Source organism: Patagioenas fasciata, chromosome 7, assembly GCF_037038585.1.
Source record: "Patagioenas fasciata isolate bPatFas1 chromosome 7, bPatFas1.hap1, whole genome shotgun sequence".
Taxonomy (NCBI): Eukaryota; Metazoa; Chordata; class Aves; order Columbiformes; family Columbidae; genus Patagioenas; species Patagioenas fasciata.
Genome location: NC_092526.1, coordinates 37,425,894 through 37,448,964, shown reverse-complemented (window position 1 = coordinate 37,448,964; position 23,071 = coordinate 37,425,894). Strand labels below are relative to the sequence as shown.

At 40.4% G+C, this 23,071-nt stretch overlaps 1 protein-coding gene across 18 annotated transcripts in view; it reads left to right on the top strand.

Moving 5' to 3' along the window:
• Positions 1–23,071, top strand: part of ADAM23 (ADAM metallopeptidase domain 23) — a 119,637-nt gene that overhangs the window by 30,958 nt on the left and 65,608 nt on the right. For all 18 annotated transcript variants that reach the window (XM_071811443.1, XM_071811445.1, XM_065840494.2 and 15 more), the window contains 2 exons: positions 7,288–7,514; positions 15,129–15,205. In XM_071811443.1, the coding sequence (XP_071667544.1) occupies positions 7,288–7,514; positions 15,129–15,205 (304 nt within the window). The remainder of the gene's footprint in view (positions 1–7,287; positions 7,515–15,128; positions 15,206–23,071) is intronic.

Below are 23,071 nucleotides of genomic sequence, written 5' to 3'. Positions count from 1 at the left end.
GCTGCATGTCCTTGCCCAGTGAACCAGCTTCCAAGTAGTAGTAGCCATAGGTAAGTGAGGTTTAGCAGCTTGAGCATATGTCTCCCTGGCATGGCCGTGTTCCTTCTGCTTCAGAGGCTAATGCAGTGCTTGCTATTCTGGCTATTTCTGTGCCGAAGATTACATCCTTTATGTTTGCAACTACAGTTTCATGAAATTTTCACCCATCACTTGGGCTTAGATGTTGTAAGCACCGAGAGTCTGGCCATTTCTACCAGCAGGGGGAATGAACTAACAATGCTAGTGCTGGCACAAGAACAAATGGGGTTTCTGTTAGGCATGAATAAATTTAGGCTGGGAAGTAGGAGGATTTACTTAGTGATTCTAACAATGAACTTCTGGAACAGCCTCCCAGTGGTAGTAGAAGGGCAAAATACTCAATTACTTTTAAATGCAAGGTATAAAAGGAATTGTGTGATGGAATAGCCAGTGGTATCTAGGGGCTGGTCTTGATGACTCAAGGAATCCCTTGCAGCCCATTTTCCCCTGTGCAGGTGCAAGTGGGTCAGGGAATGAGTGATGATATAATCCCCCTCCTCTGCAAAGCATCACTGGAATATCTGCATTCTGGCTATTTTAAAATCTACCACTTGGAAGTATTTGATCAGCTGTGGCAAGTCCTTGGGATGAGAACATGTATTTAGTTTGAAGGAAATATAAATCAAAGTACATATTTAAGTAAGATTTCCCCTGCCACCTCATCTTACTTTTTTGACATCGTTTTACATTTGAACATTTCACTAGGAGTGAAGCAAGCTAGCAAGGAGCAGGCTGATGTCGCAGCCGCACTTGGAAATGTTTGCTCATTAGAAGAGCAGCATCTTTTTTTCTGCTGGTGGCATATGTTTTATTTGCTAAGTATATCCATATCAGAACAGCTGACAAATGTGTTCTAGATAGCATCACTGACCAGCATGTTTCTGCTGCTTCTCAGTGTCTTATTAATAAATTAGACAATATGGTGAATAATTGGAGCCTTTAGTATAATAATATTTCCATTGATGGCAAAAATACCTTGCTGCAATATCTTGATTACTTTCTTCACTTGAATTTACCATTAACTTTTCACAATGCTGAGGGGAGGGGGCTGGCAAGTGTTTCTAATTACCGTGTATATTCTAACCTGTAGTGCTGGAACATACAGTACTCAGAAAATAGTTAATTTGTGTAGTACTACTGGCGAGAGAAGTAGCTAATGATAATGTATATGCAGAGCTTGGAAAAAAGTGATAGCTCTGATGGAAAAGTGGCGTTTTTACTGTATTGTTTTATAATGTTGCTGTGTTTAAAATGGTGTTGTATCCAATATTGTACATTATTCCACTAATGTACATGGAAGGGAAAGCTGGGTGTAGGGCTTTGTTGAATTACAGACTAAGTAGCAGGAGAAAGCTCTTCCCCTGAAGAATATGAGGGTGAAGTAAAGAAGATGGAAAAGTGAAGGGCAAGGGAAACCCTGTTCTGTTAGGTCTACAGTTTGAAAAGTGATACTTGCTTCAGAAGAATCCAGAGCCACAGCTGTTTCCTGAATCAGTCTTAAGTGTTTGTTGAATTATGACATTTGCATTTTTTTCCTGACTTGTTAAAACATATTTAAAGAAGCTAAAAGAAACAGAATAAATGAAAAGTACTTATTTTTCTGACCAAATGCTGGGTTACTGCTGGGCTGTTAGGTGGTAAGATGTGTAGCAAGAGATGGTCACATTATAAAAACTAACAAGCAGCCCTTCGTATAGAAATATTCCCTTTCACACTAATGTCTGAGGAACTCTTTGAGAATGGATGAATGTGGAGATGGAGTTTTCAAAGTTAATGCAATACATGGTTCATTACAATTTCCAGGTTTCTTCTAAGTATAAATTACCCATACTTACAGTGCATATGATATAAAGTAAGGAAATATGAGTGGTATGAAGTTTCAGTACAGCTTTGTTCTTAGCTGTTAACCGCCTGCTGAGAAACAGAGAATGGCCACAACTTTATTTTGCATGGGAAATACAGGTTGTGTGGATTAGTTGGCACGCAACATTGTTGTTCAGTGTCCCCTAATTATCACTTTTTAGACCTGCTGTTCTCTTGTACTCCTCCTAGAGCTGTTATATTTCTCCTGTTGTTTACAGCACTGGATGACTTATTTCCTATTGCAAATCAAAAGGAAATTTTTCTAACAGATGTCATTTTGTCCTGTGTCTGTACAATAGGACCTTGGCCTATGGCTGAGCCTGCTAGTAATATGAATAAATTATAATTATACTTGACTACAGCACTTACCCGATAGAAAAATTCAGCAGCAGCTGCTTCTACTCTGCTCTTTGTGCTGATTGTTCCCTATCACATTATACCTTTGGTCACCCAAGGCCAGTCTTGATTTACCCAACTGGTAGCACCTGTTATTATCAAAGCAACTGTGCTCGTCTTCCTATGCTTAACCTCCTGTTAAACTGAGTATTTGATATTGTGGTTTCCTCTTCTGTAATGATTATCACTATTGTAAACTTGGTAGCCAGTGTTCCTACGCTGTCCTTGCAAATGCTGTTTTATAAATTAGTTATCCACATTTGCATCTCCTGAACTTATCTCCTCCATCTGCAGCAGTAATGTTCCTCTTTTTATTAAACCGGTGAATGCTTTGTGCGATGAATATCCAGGAATACGCCACCTGCTATACAGGACCTAACTGGATTCTTGAAATGAGTGTTAGGTAAGAGGCTACTGTTGCAATACAGAAATTTACTTTATTTCCTAGTAAGACACAGTCTTGTGCTCACCTAGCAAGGTTACTGTTATTTATGCCTTGGTAAGAAGCAAGTTATTTAAGAACTCATTCTACATAGGGACTTCCCCAAGTCAAGTGATATGCTGACTTTTTTCTTTCTTCGGGTGATACAGGAAAAGGCATTTGATTGTGTTGGAAGGTTGTATCTTCACTACTAGGTTAACAGAGCCTGGACTAACATTTCCACTGGATACAGATGTTGCTATGATAATCCACGCTTGTAGTATTTTGTTTTCAGACATCTGCAGGGCAATCTGGGGTTATTCATAGTGTCTTTCAAAGATGAAAACAGGTATTTTCAAAAAAAGAGCAGCTGTTATTCCTTGTGGGGTGTTTCATCCTGAGCTGATGATGCTCTGTGAACTGCACATGACCATCTGAAGATTTGTAGCAGGTTTATGAAATACAGCTTGAGCTACATGTCCATCTGGGAGTGGGAGACCAGGCGTGTCTGGTTCAGATGGTTATTCAGGTGATTATTTCTGCTGCAGCCTTTTACATGAGTTAAAAGAACCTTAGGAAATCTTTGCCCTAGATGACCTTTGCAGAAAGAGGCAATCATTATTTTCTCCCTTCAAAATCTGGACAGCAAAAATAAGAACTGATAGTCTCAGAGAGCAGGTGTTTCTAGCATTCATTGTTGCTGGACTTGTTTTTTTGCTGTGTGGTGGAAGTCAGTTTCTGGATTTTTTTTTTTTTTTTTAATGGTATGATCATTCTACTCTTTTGTTCTTTGCTCCTAAAATATATTTTTAAAAATTTCTTTCTTTATTTTGGATCTATATGCATTGACATAACTGGTCCTTTGATCTGTTTATGGGAAGAAACAGGAGCTGCTGTTGGTTGAAATGTTCTAGTGATGTCTAATAATAAGGAACAGCCGGGCTATGTGGGGCTGCATGGAAAGTGACTGGAAATGTGAGCATCAAGGAACACCATTTTATATAGAATAGCTTTCTTCCTAGATCCAGACATCAGAGAAATCCTAAGTCACATTTTCTATTATTTTTCACACCTGGTCATCTCTATGATCTATGCCTTTTATGTATTTGCCTGCTGTTACATGCTCGGATTTTGAGCTTCCATAAGCAGCATCTATTTTACCAGCATGAGAATTCAGAATTAGTTTGGATATTTGTTTGTTTTAAGTAATAACACTATTGCTATATGAAGTAGTCTGTATGGTAATGATTTGCAAAACTGCTTATACTTTCTAAATTTAACAGTGATAATGAATTTAGAACAGAATATAAAGAAAATTATGTGAAACAGAGAAAATTCCTGTGTTTCTGGAAATCCATGAGGTATGCAGACTTGGATTAGAAGGAATAAGCTGACAAATAAAAAGCAATATCCAGATGAGAAAGCAGAAACATCTTTATTTCCTCAGCACTGAGGCCTGCACAAAAACACAACATATCTATTATTGGGTATTGAAGTCTGCTGGGCACAATGTGCACTAAGAAAGCAATATCTAAACCTGTCTGTGAACTCAGCTTCCAGGTTTTCTGTCTCCCGAAGCCATGGAACGAATACAAAGCAGCAGATTAATCTTCTTGTATCTCTTTGAAGTTATTTTTATCTCTGCAAATATTCTTCATGTTGGTGGTTCACCCCCGGCATGCTGGACTGAAGCAGAAGAGATACTCGCTGTACAGAAATGCACTAATACTTCTGTTTGTGGTCCAGTCTTGTTTCACGTGCAGGTGCATTTTCTGTGTCAATATCTGTACATTTTTGGTAACATTTGGTTCTTGCTCTTGCAACAGTTTCATTGCATGTTGGCTGCAGTCAGTAAGGATGGTCACAGAGTCCAAAGAAGAGAACAAGGGGAGAGATGCAAAGGACAAATGTGTTGGCTGGAGGCCTTGGGAGGGAGTGGAGGGGGGCTGAAGCTCCATGCAACACTTAGAGCAGCAGAGTTCAAGGGCAGGATACATGGGAAGCACATGGGGACTGCAAGTTGTGCAATGGCTGTGCATGTGCAGTGTCCAGGGTGAAGACAGCTGCCTGCTTTTGCTCTCAAGGAAACAAACTGACCCTGTAAGGAACGCTTAACAAAGGAATGTTGTTTTTACAACTGATCTGACAGCTGACCCCAGCACTGGGGAGGACTGAGAGACATCAAACTATGAATCCTTAATGTAAAACAAAGTTTCTTAGAACTACATAGAGATACGTGTATTTAAAAAGTCCATCTAGGGGGAAGATTAGACAAAGAGCCAGGAATCCATATTCTAAATAGATCGATAAGGGGATTGTTAGAATTAGAGGAATGAGATAGGTAAACTGAGGCAGGCACTGGGTAGTCTGTAAACCCTCAAATACCCAAACAACAGGGAACAGGGGAGGGAATTTGTGGCCAGGATTTGGGTGGCATATAAGCAGGGTGTTTTTGCCCTGTTATGTGTGCCTACATTTAGGCAGAACACCCAGTCTTGCAAAATCATTAATAATAAAATATGCTTTGCTGAGAGATCCTGCCTGGGCCTATTATATTGGCCAGGTGCTTGTTTCCTACAATCTGTGGCTGCTTCTTCATGTCTCCAAAGCCTCTTCCAAGCCTTGTTCGGGGCTGTCTCTTTTCAAAGTTATTTCACTCTGCGTGAGGTTCTTAAAATAATCTGAAAATTTCCAAACTCCCCTTCTCACCATTGCGTACACCGCAAGAGGAGGTTCCTGTGTTACCCTAACAGGGAAATCATGTGCTCGCTCTCTCTCTCCCCGCCCGCCCCAGGTGCAAGTTCAACCCCGTTATTGCTTGTCTGTGCGCATGCGGGGGGTGGGGACCCGGTGCGCACCTGAGGGCTGCGAGGGGGGACCAGGTGCGCACTCGAGGGCTGCGGGGAAACGGGGGGACACGGACAGGACACCCCCGAGCCCGGCGGCAGCGCAACCGGCGGCGGTCCCCGTGGGACGAGGTCGGCGCGCATGCGCCTTGCCACGGTGGTGGGGGCTGAGGTGAAAGGGGAGGCGCGCGCGCGCGCGCGCGCCGCTGCCTGCCCGCCCTTGCGCTGAGGTAACGGTCTCTGACCGTGGAGAGAGGAGCCAGACGGGCGGTACCGCCGGGAGGAGTCGCTGTGAGGGGCCGCTCGTCTCCCTCCTTCCTTTCCTCCGCCCCGCGGGCACAGCCCGTTGGGGCGTGAAGGCGCCGCGCTGCCCCCCGGGCCGTCCGGCCGCCCCCCGCGCTGCCCCGGGGCGCTATGAGCCATGAAGCCGCCCGGCAACATCTCCCTGCGGCAGCCTCCCTGCGGCCGCCGCCTCGTCGCCGACTGCCGCCCTGCGCTGCTGCCGCTCCTCGGCTGCCTTGTCCCGCTGCTCCTGCTCCTCCACGGCTCCTCCTGTCCCCGGGCTGCGGCGGCCGCCGGTGGGTATGAGGGGTTGTGTGCGGGAGAAGTCGGCTGTCCCTCGGGTCCCTTCCTCCCCCATACCTAGGGGGATAAATCCCGGTCACATCTGAACGATTTCATCCTCCGCCCTTTTGTGTACGTGTGTGTTTCAGCGTATAGAAAAACAGCGCTCAGAAAAGGTTTCCTTGGCTAGCTTGCTTCCAGAAATAGAGAAACGTGAGGTTTCCCTCTTTGATCTTCCCAATCCAGCGCTGCAGTGGCTTAGGTAGATTGTGTGCGTAGAAATACGCGGGTGAGGTATGCGACAAAACCAGGCTGAGGTGATACTTGGGTGCGTTAGGATGCGTGTGTGCGGGGATCTGACTGGAAACCCGTTTTGTTTGGGGCTGGGTTTTTGTCTGTGCTTCTGTTTATTTGCTTTTGATTACACGTAGGTGACATGCGAAACGCTTAATATTGTCGGTTCGTGCATCATGTTATTGCTGTTCTCGTTCCATTATTTGTTGATTCCCTGTGTCTTGCGGTTTTAACGGGGAAGGATGTAGGATTTAATCCGAAAAGCTGCCACTGAAGAAAAGGGCTCTTTGTGAAAGTTAAAAGAGAGAGAGGCAGAGAACTTCCTTTTATGTAAAGGGAATTGATTGGCATTCCGTGCGCATGGACTCTGAATTCAGTTTGTCTTAGGAACATGGGGAGTATTCTTAGCCTTTTGCAGATGTGTATTTGGTTTTTTGTGAATGTGTGTCTTTGGAAAAGAAGAGAACTCAGCTATCAAAGAGAGTGTAGGAGGTAACTACATAACCCCAACAATTTAATTGATATGTAGTTTTTTGGTTTTTTTTTTGTTTGTTTTTTTCCCATCTTGGAGGCTGAGAGGCATTAAAATATTTATAATCCATGATCACATATGAAACTGTATATGCATTTAAATAAATAATGTTATTTCTGAGACCATTTCATGTGTGAAAAATGAGTCAGATCTAGCTCAATGAGTAAGCTATCTTTTTGTTTGCCTGAGTGATTAATAAAATATTATAATATTGTAAGCTAAATATGTAGCTTTTTATGGAAATAAACACATTCTGTCATAGAATTTATGGCTGGCATATCTTTGTTCCTCAGACCTCCATTGGAATGAAACGGCAGGCAGTATAGAAGGAGCATTGGCAGATGAAGAGAGTACATTTCAACAGAATAAAAGCAGCAACAGTAAAAATAACAGCTATAGCAATGCAATCCAGAAAGAAATCACACTGCCTTCAAGACTAATCTATTACATCAACAGAGACTCTGAAACCCCTTACCATGTCCTGGATACGAGGGCAAGGCACCAGCAGAAACACAACAAGGTAGGGTAAAAAGGGGCTCATCTGCAGAATTTTTGAAACAGTAATATGTGATGTGAAACTGTGTTTGGATGTTTTATTTTATCGATCTTCAAGACTTAATGATGGTCCTTGCCACCGTTTTTTAGGAAGTAAAGGAGGACATGTGATTAAACAAGAATGCGATTTCCCTTGTGTTAATTTAAAAATAATTATTTTGAATTTCAGTATGGTTCAGAAGCTGAACTGTAGATAAAATAAATGGGAATTATGCAAAGTTGACTTGTCTGATCAGTGTAGATTCCAGTGTCTTAACTTACGGTATACCATCATCAACAAAATACTTCTTCTAGCCCTAGGCTGCAGAAATGTCTGCATAGGGAGTTTCTTTAGAATCCTGAATTTACAGCAGGAGTTACTTGACTTTGAATGTATTGTGCAGTACCTAATAAATACATTATTGGTTTCCTGCCAGTGTATTACCGGTAAAGACCACTGTAAAATGTTACCAGTTTTTGTCAAATAGTAACTGCATTTTTCATTTTTAATGACAAGATCTAGTATTTCATTTTGTATAGATGCAGACAGTATTTTTTTCCTGAAATTGCATGGGATTAAATGAACTTTAATTTTTATGAAATAATTTGGTGAAGTACACCTATTCTAGACTATATTACTTAGGAGTCACCCCTTAAAATGATTCCATCTTATTTTTATTTTTTTTTTAAATTAAAAAAAAATTTCTTCCCACAGATTTTAAAAAAATGAAGGTAAAGATGGTTTGTATAGGAAGAGATTGCCATGGTAGAGCAGAGAGACAGCAAAGCAGATCAGTGTGCATGATCTTACTGAAGGACTTAGCTATAATGGAGTTCCTGCTATTGAATTGCATTTCTTTCAAAATTTTAGAAAGCAAATTTATTATGCATTGTATGTACTTCTGTTGATATTTATTATGTGCCATTTTAGATGTGGAATTAATATGGAGTCACTGTGTAGTCTTTGAAAAAAGATTAGATAGTTGTATTGTTTTTATGTTTTCATGGGAAGAAAGGTTGCTTCCTAGCTTATTGAACCCGGGATGCCAGAATGTGCCTTTGAATGCATCTAAATACACCGATATCTTATGGATGGCACAGAAAAACTGGTTGGTGGAAACTCAAGCTACTTAAGAGGTTACTACATTGAGAACTAACACCCCTTTAAAGTGAGACCGCTCTTTAAGGTTAAAGTTTAGGGGACTTTCTGTTCCCCTCTTTGGAGAAGGGTGTGGGAAGGAAGGGATTTGCAATTGCAGTCCTGCCTTTGGCAATAGTGCTTCCTCCCTGTTTCTATGGGAGTTTTTTTTTTTCTTGGGAATCCACAGGGGAGAATGTGTGCCAGTCTCTTACCCAGCATTCCCCCAAGAACATTGCTGCCGTTGCCTATCCTTCCTATGCCCTGCCTTATCTCTACCTGTTGGGGTAAAGCTCTGCAGAAATCAGCGCTGACAGAATTGGTATTGATTTCTTTGCTGCTGAGTGTTGTGTAAAGTGGATCTTCTTTCTACTCACTGTGTCCCTTTTAAGCACAGTGAACGCTAACACTGCACTTTTTCCCCACAGAAGGGTTCTTTAAGCTTGGGGCTTTGTGGAGGGTGACATTATGTTGACTTCATTTGGCTGGCATGAAACTTCTATTGCTTTGATCCATTTAATGGAAGGAAAGGATTGATTATGTTCCTTGTCTGGATTGATTTTTGCACGTCTTGCTTCTAAAACACCCCCCCTCAACTTGCATGAATTCATTCCTTTGCCCTTCTATCTATTTTACCAATAATATAATAAAAATATTTTGCTTATTTTGTTCTGTTTAACATTCACTATAATAATCTATGTAGAGCAATAATTGGGGGAGGAGTGTGTGTGGAGTCTGCCTAGGATGTAAAAGGAAAACAACCCATAAGGAAAACAGAATGCAAATGGATTGTGAAAGGTGCAAGAGGGTTGGGTTGTGGTTTGGTGGTGTGGTTGGTTTGTTTGGGTGGGGGGAGTATTTTTTAATACTTGCTTTTATCCTTTCCCAGAATTAAAATAAATGCTGTATTGTAATAAACCTTACTTGTGAGATTTTACTGTTTCCCACCTTGGTAACAAAAGGAAATAACCAGAATACCATTACAGTTCAGTAAAGAAATAAATCTGTATTTAGGATTGAGTTTTAGCCTGTGAAAAAATAAAGATAAATACTATACATTATACACAGTGGACAGTTGAGGAAGAAAAATACAGTTTTTAAATTTTTATACTTTTCTCGGAACCATACATTCTTTAATCTGTATTTTCTGTCAGCCTTAATATACCACTTATAGGCATTTGATGTAGATATATTCCCTGCTGTTCAGTAGACCTCTTTCTGTAGAACATCATTATAATGGCCAGAAGAATATAAGCCATTTGGATATTCTGTGGGATTTGGCCTGAATACCTCAGAAATGCTGAGTCACTATAAGGAGAGGAGAAGAGTTAAAGAAATTGTGTGCACGTGGGAAGAGGTAAAGATAGGGAAATATAATTATGTAAAAATGATTTAAAGTATTTTATTTTTTGAAGTCCCTCCCGAGAAGTAAGGGTCTCCAACCTTCTTCATGAAATGTAGGTAGAAATGAAGGACTGAAGGAGAAACAGCTTACCAGAGAGTCAAACATTTAAATAATAAACTGCTTTCTTAGCACTGATCCTCTTTATCTCCTTTTGAATTTGGTGAAACACCATCATAATGAAAGTGTGTATATGATCTAAACTGTTGGTAGAACCTCTTTCATTTCTTCTTATTTGTCAAAGAAGCTTTTTCTCACTGTTGGAAAAAAAGGAATGTTCACTGTAGTTTTCACTAAGTGAAGTGGTCTATCTCCAAGGTGGACAGAGTTCTAGTGTATAATCTGTTTTCTTGTCCTCTAAAAAAAGCATATGTTAAATACTTAATGCTTGAAGAGTCTAAAATCTGCATACCTATTTCCTCATAGTCAAATTAAGGCTAGCTTCTTTTGAGTTCTTGTGATGCTATTTTTAGTATGAAATGTTTCAAAATGAGCGTCTGTTTATAAAAACACACTGAAGATAACAAGAATCCTTAAACTTGCTGAAGAGATCTGAGTCATGTATCATCTGTGGCTCTATCTTTCTGAACTTCTGCAGGTGGAGGTAGTGTTTTGAATGAACTGGTACTCTCTTTATTGAACCAAATGACTGTTTTGATTCGCTTTTGCACACTGCATATACTATATTGTTAGGACCTAGCAAGATTACATTTGGTACAGCTTGCCTTACAGTGGCCAGTGTTGGGGGGGGGAATCTCTCAACACAAGATGTGAGATCTCAACATAATAGGATTGCCAGAGAATGTTATGTTTTCTGCTATGTTGCCCTGCTTTAAAGGTTGAGATACAGTCTGTCTCAGTCCTTTACACAACTTTGGTATGTAGCATACTAAAGTTGCGAGGGAAAACATCCTTAAGGTGAAGGGAAAACAACTGTATCACAGCCATTGCAAAGGAGGTCATATTGAAGGAAAAGCAGGTCTGTTTTGTAAAATATAAAAGATGATGGCTAGTAATCTCTCAAGAGGTGATGTCATATGAATTCTTATTAAGATCCAGATAAAAATCCAGTGCTTTAATTATTGTCTTCCTTGCCTATCTTAGGCCAGGTCTTCACTTTCAATCCCCAATGTAATGAAAACTGATCAGAATAATGAATGAACTTCATGTGGGTTATGCGTATGAGTTTAAGAGTGTTGGAGAATCTTCATAGTATTTCAGCTGGCTTTGCATTTTTTCAGCGTTTTCTGTGATGCAGTTTGAATTTACATTACTTGCATATAGATGGGTTTGTGTACTTTGTCTTTCTGTTCTGTCCTGAATTCATATTAATGCAGAAGGTTTATCTGTACTCTGTCTTCAATAGTTACTAACAGGAGGTTTGAAGTTTGTCTTCCTATCTTCTTTGGTTTCTGGGAGTAGAAGGACATCTTCCTTATGCCATCTTCTCCTCAAGTAGATCTACTACTTGGATTCCTAGCTGAAATGTGGGTCACAATACTTCTAAAACTTTTAAAATCCTATTTTAAAATATATTTCTGGATCCTCTAATGATTTTCATGTGATAATCTATAAAAGGTTTAAGTTGCTAAGTGTTAGGTAGTGCAACACACGCACTTGTTAGGCCTTTTTTCTGAAACTAAAAGAAAGAATGTTTGTAGGTTTTCTAGCATTTGTGAGAAGCTGGGTACTGCAGGAAAGTGGTCCAACATGTGGATGCGCTACTTCATAGAGTCTTGTGAACAAAACCCCAAAAGGGATATGGTTTTAGAGGCCAGCGTCACTACAGGTGGTATCTAAATATTGGTATTTTGGGAGAGGATGGTGTTTTCTAGCCCTGGTGTTACAAGAGCAACGGTAGGATGTTTTTCAGAGGTAGGCCTGAACCTTTGTTCATGTGCTGACAACCATGTTTTCCAAACACTAAAGGACGGCTTCTGTATGAAGTCTGAGGGTGGGCAAACAAGCTGAAAGAAGAGTAAGGAAATAATACATAGGATGTCACATTGATTTGTGACAAACGTGTACTATTATTAGAATGAAGGTCTAGATCAAGAAATGTTGTAATGGTGTAAATTGAAATCTGCCTTGGGTTTCTAATTCCAAAATGGGAGTGACGGAGCCCCTTGCTCAGCTACTGATATAAGAGAGGCAGCTTTGGCCATTATTCTAGTCAGCAGAACTGTATGCAAAACCCAATTTCTAAAAGCAATGTGTTTGTTGTTTGGAGATCGTGATCGGTATGAATATAGCAAAAGACCAGTAGGTACTATCAGTCAGTTAAATAATGCTGTTGCTTTTGTTTGAAGACTTGTGTCTTAGTATTTTTGAGGGTGTAACACATTATTGCATTTGGCATAGTTTTACTCTGAAGAAAGTAAAACCAGTATGTAATAGTACTTTACTTTTGGTGATGATGGTTGAACATTCCGGAAAGTCTGGAAAAAGTGAATGATGGACAAATGCTGCCCAAGCACAATAATGATAATTAAAGCATTCAAGTTGTGGCATGGTTTAGTAGAACTGAGATTGCAGTTACAGCTTTCTAGTCCATTTTTAGCTTGAAATTTACAGTAAGCTAATGACTGACTAGAAGACACTGGAATTCTTTATGCATATAGATTTTTAGCTTGGAAAAAATTGTGAGAGCTGCTGCTTTGCACAAGTGGCTACAGAACTTTGAGAATGTCCCTAGTATAAAGAATCTCTTATTACAGTTATTACGCTCATAATCTAAGCTTCCAGAACACTGAGAAAATACTTCTTTTTTGTTTTTTTTTTTTTTTTTCCTTCCGCTCCCCACTCTGAAATTTGGGTTTGAGTGCAAGAAGAAATTTAGAGACTCAGACCCTCCTTCAACCTGCTCCTCTATATATCATCAGTAAGTCTTTGCTGCAGAAAAACTTTATGTAATTTTGCAGCTTTGCCATTGGAGTAGCTTATAGCTGTTGAAACGGGAACCTCTGCAGAGGTTTTTAGATGATAAACAAACATGTACAGAGGAACTTGTTCTCCTGATTATGTAAGTAAAGAATACTCATGCAGTTGTAACAGCATATATGTATGCAAGTGGTGCAAGAAGGTGACGTATGATACTTTTCCTATGAAAAGACATGGGAAGATACTTAGCCCGTATATATTGTTCAAACTGTGTGCTAACCGATGTTATATTCTTGTTTGAATATGTATTTGTATGCCAATCAGAACACTATTTCAGTTTATACTTCAGGCATTGTATTACACAGTAGATAATAGAAGAACTGTGAAATGGTAAGCTGTATAACAGAATTCCACAGAGGTGTTTCTGAAATATTCCCTCCCATCATGCTGGTATATGATGGCTATAAAGGTGAAAACACCTGGTGACAAATCACTGGCAGCTTTCTCTGCTAACTTGTTACAGGGAAAATGTCAGTTTCAGGATTAAATACTTTAGTCTCATTACCTTCACCTGAGTTCTGGTTTGTCATTTTCACAGGTGGTTATCAATAGATAAATAAACTGGCTTAAGAAAATCTGTATTTTGCTGCAGTAGTGGTGTATCACATTCACCTGAATTCAAAAGAGTGTTTTTGCTAAACTGCAGGGATTTGAAGTCCAGTGTTCTTTTTGTATCCAGTGTTTTGAGGCAAGTTTGGTGGAGGACATGCCCTGCTGTGGGGTAGAAAACCAGTGTCTGCTGCTTTGCAGTGATTACTTACGTGTACAGGCTGCATCTATTAAGTGAGGCACAGTAATAGATGGCAAGTGGTGTTTCTATATACAGAAGTAGTTGTTTTCAGAAATAGCAATGATATTCTGTCGAATCCTACAAGATTAGCTTTTTCTTATGGTGTTTTAGACTAAGAATACAAGTAACTTTATTTTAAATTGCAGAAAGATGAAGAATATATGGTTGGCTTAGAAAATTAAAGGATGATATATATCACTGAATTGGCTTGATTGGACAAAAGAAAAGCTATGGCAGATCAGGCTAGATGTCCATCTGGCTGTCCCTGAGACCAACTGGTAGCAGATGCCTGTGGAGCCATAAAAGCTAACCTTCATATTATTTAAGTTATGCCATAAACTAACTAGAACGTTTAATAGTTTTTCTGACATACCTGAAGATTCATTGTAGTGTTTAAAAAAATGGTATTTTTTTCTTTTTGGTTAAAGGGATTGCTCATAATATTCCAACTTTATGTAATTATTAATGCTACAACAAATTAGTGTGTAAGTAAGCATGATTAGATTAGAACATTATCAGGAAAGAGGTTCTATGAAATTCATATCTAATCTCTTCCACCCTGCTGGAACAGTGTTTTCACAAAAACAAATTCTTGGATCATCTTTTATAATCTTATTTTTCTATTATAGAAGGCAGATGGGCATGTTTTAAATGTCTTTGGCTTCAGTTACAGCAGTATAGAAAAGAATGAAGAATACAGTTTATATATCTGAGAAAACCTGAATATCTTGAAAGCTGAAGTTAACTCCCTATGTGAGACAAGCTAACATTGTATTTTGTTGTTGTATGTTGAGCTGCATCAGACTTCTGTACTCTGGTTTGGCTACAATGCCAAGTACAAAGCCTTTAATTGTGAAGGAGTCTTTCATAACATGTAATACAAGCCTTGCTCTGATTTTCTTACTTGAAGGCGTGTATCGTAAATGCTTTAATTATTTCAGGCCTTTTAAAGTGGAAGAATGAAGTCACAAAATTAAAAGAACGGTATACTACATTACTTATGCTTTCGTTACATAGCCATCTGGTTATGGCAAAATATAGACATTTATGCGAATTTTTTTTTCTTATTTTTATGAGGAATGAGTATTTGAAAGCATGCTTTTCAGCTACCATTCGCTTCTCTCTCTTCCTTTATCCTTTAAAAAGGCAAATCCTTTTGAATGGAAATATGGTATAAGAGCAAAACTTTTCATATGCCTATGAGATTCATGAAAATAAGCATGTTTTTCGGTGTTTTCACACGTTTGTTGCATACAAAGCTCAGTGATTCTTTTGACTCCTTAAATGTTCTGCAAAACTGTATAGTACTCTTGTGTGTTCATGTTTACAGGCTGTACATCTGGCTCAGACAAGTTTCCAGATTGAGGCCTTTGGCTCCAAATTCATCCTTGACCTCACGTTGAATAAGTAAGTGCACAATTTGAGGTGTCTGTCTGTCTTTCACTTAGGGTACAAGATCAGAGCACGTGAAATCCCAAGATCTGTGGAAAAATGTGTTGTTTCCAAGTTCATTAATACCAAATATTTACCCTTTTTAAAAGTGAGGTAGCTGTTATCCTTGTTGATGCCCATAGCAAACATGCCTTTTAAATTTTATCATTCATGATAAAAAAACGATGAGAGATTCCAGTACCAGTAGTGCTTGAAAGGAGTGGATTTTCTTGTGCATTTTTTTACTTATTGACGAACTGTCATGCAGATGTTATTCTAGTTGCTCAAGTCGATGTGTAGGTTTATTGCAAATACTTGTATGAATGGCTCATCTTTAATGATCTGGAAAACATGCTAGTGTCACTATAATCATGACATTCCTAAAGAGGTGGGAATCCTAGTGGTTTGACTGTACTGAAAGGTGCAGCTAGAGTCTGTTTATCAGTAAGATAGACGATTTTACACAATTGTTGGAATTGTGAATATCTGACTTGGTCAATGGTGTTTTAGTTATTTGTATCACGTCTATTTAAATCCCCAGCTGAAGGTATGCAACTATGTGCTTTTCTAAAAATTGTAAATTTTTTTTTGCCACTGAAAGTTTACACTGAGGAAGTTTAAGGTAGAAGTATAAGATCAGTACTAAATACTGGTCAGGTAAAATTATATACATTATTGCTTAAAAGTGCATTTGCCCCTTCTGCCCTTGAGCCTTTCAGCACACTTAAAGAAGAAACAAATTTACAGAAACAATTGCATACTGGTTTAAAAAAAACCCAATGTGTTCCTCAGGTCTTGAGGTCCATATGAGGTCTTATTTTGGTCTTAACTGTCATGTAATGAAAGTTCTGTTAGGGAGAAAAATGCAAGCTTATTAAATCCAGTGGCTTTCCAAATCAGCAAGCTATAGCTTTATAAAATTTGCTGAACTGTTATATTCACATGTTTTGCTGCCTGGCTACTAGATACCAGATGTTTTGCTGTAAAGGTAGACTGGAAACGTTTTCCTTCATCCGGGTATGATTTCGAAGTTTTGCTCTTGTAGTTCCATCTTTTAAAATGTTACACGAAGTTTTGATTGACTGGCAAAAGATTAATTAGTATGAAGGCAGGGAATGGTACAAAGAATGGAAGGAGAAAGAAATCTTGAAAGTAATGGGGTGTTCACTAGCCTCTGGAAGAACGGTAATGTAATGCAAGACTGATGTTTTATGAGAGTTGGACTCAGGGAGAGTAATTCCAGTGGGATATTCATGATATTTGTGAAGGGAATCTATACCTAGTGGCCTCTGAGCTACTGGGAATTTCTCCTCTTGGTCTACTGGCCATGGTTTCTGTTTGCACATCCAGCCGATAGTAAGACTGAGCAGGCATTTCCAAGACAGCACTGTACGTAGGATACGGCTGATCACACAGACCATCCCAGAGAAAAACTATTGCCTTTTACTGGCACCACATACAAACACAAACAGCATTTGGGTGAACAAGAATATAAACAGCCTGATGAAGTTCTCCAGCTGATGGAAATTGGAAGTTTTGCACAGCCTTTTCCTGATTCACAAGCATGCTGATGTACCTAGACTCAAGTGTTGACACAGACTTTAAGTTTATTAAACATCCATGCTTAGACTTGAGGTCTCTTTCTTGGTCACTGTCTTAAACCTGGGGTCTTTCCAGATAAAGGTCTCCTCGTAGTTGTTGACTGTCTCTGAAGTTTGCTTGCACAGCATACCTATGCAGAATACAGAGTAAAGTCATGTAGAAAATATTACAAGTAGGACTCAATAAAAACATAGGACAGACTGCAGTGATTAGGTGCAGAACTGGGCCAAACAAATGTAATGACTTGTAGCTTACACTAGTGACTTCTTTTCGTGCCGCTTCATCTCAATTTTTCCACGCTTGTCCTAATTCACCTACCGTACCTTTCGCACTTCTCCTGAAAATCCCATCAAAATGTTTACACATTTCCATAAGCCTCTGCAGACAGCCTATAATAAGTTTATTCTTTCCCAGGAGACCCATGATGACACTGTTTACCAGTTTTTATCTGTTCTAAAATTCTGGCTGAACTTTTTCAATGTGGTGCCTGAGTAGCTTCTTCTATGGCATGTCAGTCAGTGTCCCAACAGAGATTATGAGAAAGACCAGAATTCCTATCACTTGTTCATTAGGGTTTGTGTGTAGGGGTGTTGGTTGCTTTTCCTGTCCCAGTCTCTTATGCTGAACGGCTGTTAACTAAATACCTATCACATACTTGATGGCCTTACATTCCCAGTATCTTTGCAGTGTTACTGGTTGTCCAACCCTGCTGTTTGTCCAGGTTTATTTATAACAGATTGTCCATGAAGAAAGTAAATGTATGTATTTTTTTTTCAAACTGTGGTTGCTTAATCAGCAATCAAGAAATGCAATACCTTTCACTTCAAAAAGAGACAGAGATCACTTGCTGGGTGCCTTATGCGAAGAAGTTCTGCTCTTGGGGTATAAAGAATTTTCTTTCTGGCAATGTGTGAGGTGCAGGGTGTTCCGGTGCCTTGCTGGTATCTCTGCCGTTTACCTCTCTGTACATGAGGTCTTCTCCTAGCTTCCTAAGTGGTTTTTGACTTGTAAACATTTGACTCTTTATCTGGTTCTGCTCCAGAAAGTAATGACTTCAAGGACCTGTCCTACTTTTTTGCCCTAACATAGGACTCTCAAACTGTAAGTTATAAAACTTGTAACATCATAAATTGTAAATACCTGTAGACAATGTTTTGAAAAAGACCCATTCATGTATCTCAGTTACATTTATGTGTTTGGCAAAATGCTGCCTTTTGCTACTGTGTTGGATTACAATGAATTTTAGTCGGCATACTGGTATTAGGAATGTCTAGGTAGAAGAACAACAGGGCCACAGGCTGGAGCTGTTAAGTGCTATTGGACAAAATAATCCAGCTGCATGTGGAATACATATGCAAAATCTCGAATACCCTTGAATATGTTGAAAAATATTTATATCAGTTACCCTAAGGTGAATTAATGTCAGCCACTCTTTACCTTTGTTGGAATCCATGTGGTTGCCTACCTTCTGTGTTCCAGCTGCCTTTTTTTTTCCTCCCCACAGCAAGTATTATAACCAGGAGGTGAAGAAAATTGGATATTCACTTGCATTAATGACTGTCTGGTTTTGTAAGAACAGGTGGCAACCTGAAAGTTTCTGGAGCATGTTAATATAAATTTTTATTTGATGTTCTCTCTTTCTTTAGTACAATGGCACAAAGACCTTGAAGAAAATGTAAGCCCATAAAACCTCTTGAACCCAATGTGCAGAGACAATTAAAATATAAGATTTGTATGGAGTTTGAATGGGTAATCAACTCAGTTGCACAAGGCCTACAGGTGACATATAATTTGTTATCCTGAAAGTCATTGTTGGCAGCTTTGTCTGAGAAGAAGGTTCGGGGGAAAAAAGGATTAATTTTGAACTCTTGTAACAAGGTGGGCTACTCTGAAGTTTCAGATGTCTTACTCCTTGTTACACTTAAATGTTTGACCAATTTCAGGCTGTCAGTGTGATGTAATTTATGACAATGCACAATAATTGCAGATATGTGGATTATGGAAACAATTTGATGCAAAAAGTAATAATTTTTCTAATCTATAATGGATTAAATAATTTTTTTAGTTAATGCTCTTAGTACAAAAATGAAAGATTATAGGATACTATTGGGGTAACAATCCCATTTGAAAAGTTAGACTTTTTATAATTTAGCTATTATTGTCTGCACAAACTCAATTATTCCTATGCAACAAGTAATATGTAGCATTGTCTTAAAACCCAATAGTCTTTAAAAGTGTTCATTAATTTAAGTAAATTCATTTTTTTGTCCTCAAACAATACCGTCAATTCATTTGTTGTAACAGTATATCTGAGTAATCAATGATCCTAGTGTATCTAAACATTTTCTTATTTTTTCATCTATGTAGTATATACATAAACAAATGTCTCTGAGGTGCTAACAAATTACACTTAATGATCTTTTCCACCAACATGTAAAAGGCTTTTAAGCTGCTATTCTTGTTGAAGGACAAGTGTTTCTGCAGGTAACTCTTAAGTCCTGTTTCAAGCTAGGAGTCTTTATATTCTTGTGTAGTACTAAAACACATTAGAGAGCAATACTACCAAAAGCAGGGAATTAAATTTTTTTTTTTTAAGTAGTGACAGAAGTTGGCTGAATTGTCTGACAGTTTTCAGCTGATGGTCTAGCACCAGTCTCTAAATAAACGAGTCTCCGCCAGCTCTGTATTTTTCAACTGTTCTTTGTTTTCCCTGGATAAGTCCACCTTTCCAGGAAAATCCATTTCCAGGAAAATGCACTCTAGAGTTGATGAAGGCTGGGAGGCCTCCAATACCTCTAGGGTGAAATCAGTGTGCTCAGCTCGCTCTCTGAAATGCCTGTACACCAATGCGTGCAGTATGGGGAATAAGCAGGAGGAGTTAGAAACCTGTGTTAGGGCAGGAGATGATGACCTAGTGGCAATTACGGAGACATGATGGGACAGCACACATGACTGGAATGTGGTCATGGATGGCTATGTGCTTCTCAGGAAGGCATGGTGGTGGAGTTGCTCTTTACATGAGAGAGCAACTACAATGTATTGAGTATTCTCCAGGCACGGATGAGGAGTGAGTTGAGAGTGTATGAGTGAAAATTAAGGGGCAGGCTGGCAGGGGTGATACTCTTGTGGGTGTCTATTACAGGCCACCAGATCAGGGTGAGGAAGTTGATGAGGCCTTCTGCAGACAGCTGAGAGCAGCCTCACAATCACAGGCCCCGGTTGTGGTGGGGGATTTTAGCTTCCCTGATGTTTGCTGGAAGGACTACTTGGCCAGCCAGCCGCAGTCCAGGAGGTGCCTCCAGTGCCTTGATGATAACTTCCTGATGCAAAGGGTGGAGGAGCCGACTAGAAGAGGTACATTGTTGGACCTCATCCTCACTAACAAGGAGGGTCTGGTTGAAGCGGTAAAGGTTGAGGGCTGCCTTGGTTGCACTGACCATGAGAGGGTGGAGTTCAGGATCTCATGTGGCAGAAACAGGATAGCAAGCAGAATTGCAACCCTGGATTTCAGCAGGGCAAACTTTGGCCTTTTCAGGCAATTGCTAAGGGAAATCCCATGGGCAGGGCTGCTGGAAGGTACAGGGGTCCAAGATAGTTGGTTAGTGTTCAGGGACTGTTTCTACTGGGCACAAGATCAGAGCATCCCACACGTAGGAAGGCAAGGAAGGGAGCCAGGAGACCTCCGTGGTTAAACAGGGAGCTGCTGGGTATGCTCAAGGGGAAGAGGAGAGTTTATAGATCATGGAAGGAGGGGCTGGCCACTTGGGGAGAATATTAGGCTGTTGTCAGAGGGTGTAGGGACGCAACTAGGAAAGCTAAGGCCTCCTTAGAATTAAACTTGGCAAGAGGGGTCAAGGACAACAGGAAAAGCTTTTTCCGATACTTGGCAGATAAAACTAAGACCAGAGGCAATGTAGGCCCACTGATGAACGAGGTGGGTGCCCTGGTGACAGAAGATACAGAGAAGGCAGAGTTACTGAATGCCTTCTTTGTCTCTGTCTACTCTGCCGGAGGCTGTCCTGAGGAGCCCCGTGCTGCTGAGGCCCCAGAGGAAGGCAGGACAATGGAGGAGTTTGCCTAATTGCTCCCTAACCCAGTCCTCATCAACCAAGGCATCTGGACATCCATAAATCCATGGGTCCGGATGGGATGTACCCGTGGGTGCTGAGGGAGCTGACTGAGGTCATTGCTGGACCGCTCTCCATCATCTTTGCCAAGTCTTGGGAAACAGGAGAGGTGCCTGAGGACTGGAGGAAAGCAAATGTCACTCGAGTCTTCAAAAAGGGCAAGAAGGAGGACCTGGGTAACTCTAGACAGGTCAGCCTCACCTCCATCCCTGGGAAACTGATGGAACGACTTCTCCTTGGTGCCATCTCAAGGCATCTCAGGGATAAGAGGGTCATTAGGGGCAGTCAGCATGGCTTCACCAAGGAGAAGTCATGCTTGACCAACCTCATTGACTTTTATGATGACATAACAAGATGGATGGATGATGGTAGAGTGGTGCCTGTCGTCTACTTTGACTTCAATAAGACATTTGACACAGTTTCCCACAGCATCGTTACAGCTAAACTGAGGGAGTGCGATCTGGATGATTGGGTAGGGAGGTGGACTGCAAACTGGCTGAAGGGAAGAAGCCAGAGAGTCGTGGTCAATGGGGTGGAGTCTAGTTGGAGGCCTGTATCTAGTGGAGTGCCTCAAGGGTCAGTACTGGGGCTTGTATTATTCATCAATGATTTGGACGAGGGAATAGAGCGACTGTCAGCAAGTTTGCTGTTGACACCAAGCTGGGAGGAGTGGTTGACACGCCAGAGGCTGTGCTGCCGTCCAGAGACCTGGACAGGCTGGAGAGTTGGGCAGGGAAAAATGTAATGACATATAACAAGGGAAAGTGTAGAGTCTGTCATCTGGTTAGGAACAACCCCAGGTTCCAGTGTAAGTTGGGGAATGACCTATTAGAGAGCAGTGTAGGGGAAAGGGACCTGGGGGTCCTGGTGGACAGCAGGATGCCCATGAGCCAGCACTGGGCCCTTGTGGCCAGGAAGGCCAATGGTACCTGGGGTGGATTAGAAGGGGGGTGGTTAGTAGGTCGAAAGGTTCTCCTTCCCCTCTATTCTGCCCTGGTGAGACCACATCTGGAATATTGTGTCCAGTTCTGGGCCCTCAGTTCCAGAAGGACAGGGAACTGCTGGAGAGAGTCCAGCGCAGGGCAACAAAGATGCTGAAGGGAGTGGAGCATCTCCCGTGTGAGGAAAGGCTGAGGGAGCTGGGGCTCTGGAGCTTGGAGAAGAGGAGACTGAGGGGTGACCTTATTAATGTTTACAAATATATAAAGTTTGAGTGTCACAAGGATGGAGCCAGGCTCTTCTCGGTGACAACCAGTGATAGGACAAGGGGTCATGGTTTCAAACTGGAACACAGGAAGTTCCTCTTAAATTTGAGAAGCAACTTCTTCTCAGTGGGGGTGACAGAACACTGGACCAGGCTGCCCAGGGAGCTTGTGGAGTCTCCTTCTCTGCAGACATTCAAACCCGCCTGGACGCCTTCCTGTGCAACCTCATCTAAGTGTTCCTGCTCCAGCAGGGGGATTGGACTGGATGAGCTTTCGAGGTCCCTTCCAATCTCTGACATTCTGGGATTCTGTGAAAATGGATTTCCTTTTCAATGAAAAAATCACATGAAAAAAACTGTCACCTTTGGCATGAACTGAAAAAAACCCCCACCACTATTGACTGTAACATGACTTAAATATTTGAGGTGAAAACATGATGACTTGTGAGCAGTTAGTTTCTTATATGAAATGCAGCATTACAGCCAGTTTTATCCATCAGTTTGAAGCTTATAATTGCTGTGTAGTTTTTGTGGTGTATATTTCTGTAGGGCTGAATTTAACTTGAGTATAGTCCCAGAGGATATGACATTTTTAGCATAATTTTAAAAACAGTATGGCAGTAACTGTGTTATTTGAGAATCTATTTGATTCTTGTTTTTTTTTCCCCAAAATTATTTTTAGTGACAATGGGAAGACTAGTCACAGTTTTCCAGAAGGAAACTTAAATATTTATAACATTTTCTTGAATAAAAGCTTAAACATTTAGGGTACTAAATGGATCCTGTAAGATACACAAGCTGTATAAATTAAATATGATAATATTACTGTGGCAAATTTAACTATAGTCTGCTTTTAAAAATGTGTTACAGATGAGATGCAAAGAACTCAGTGTCAGGATTTTAAAACAA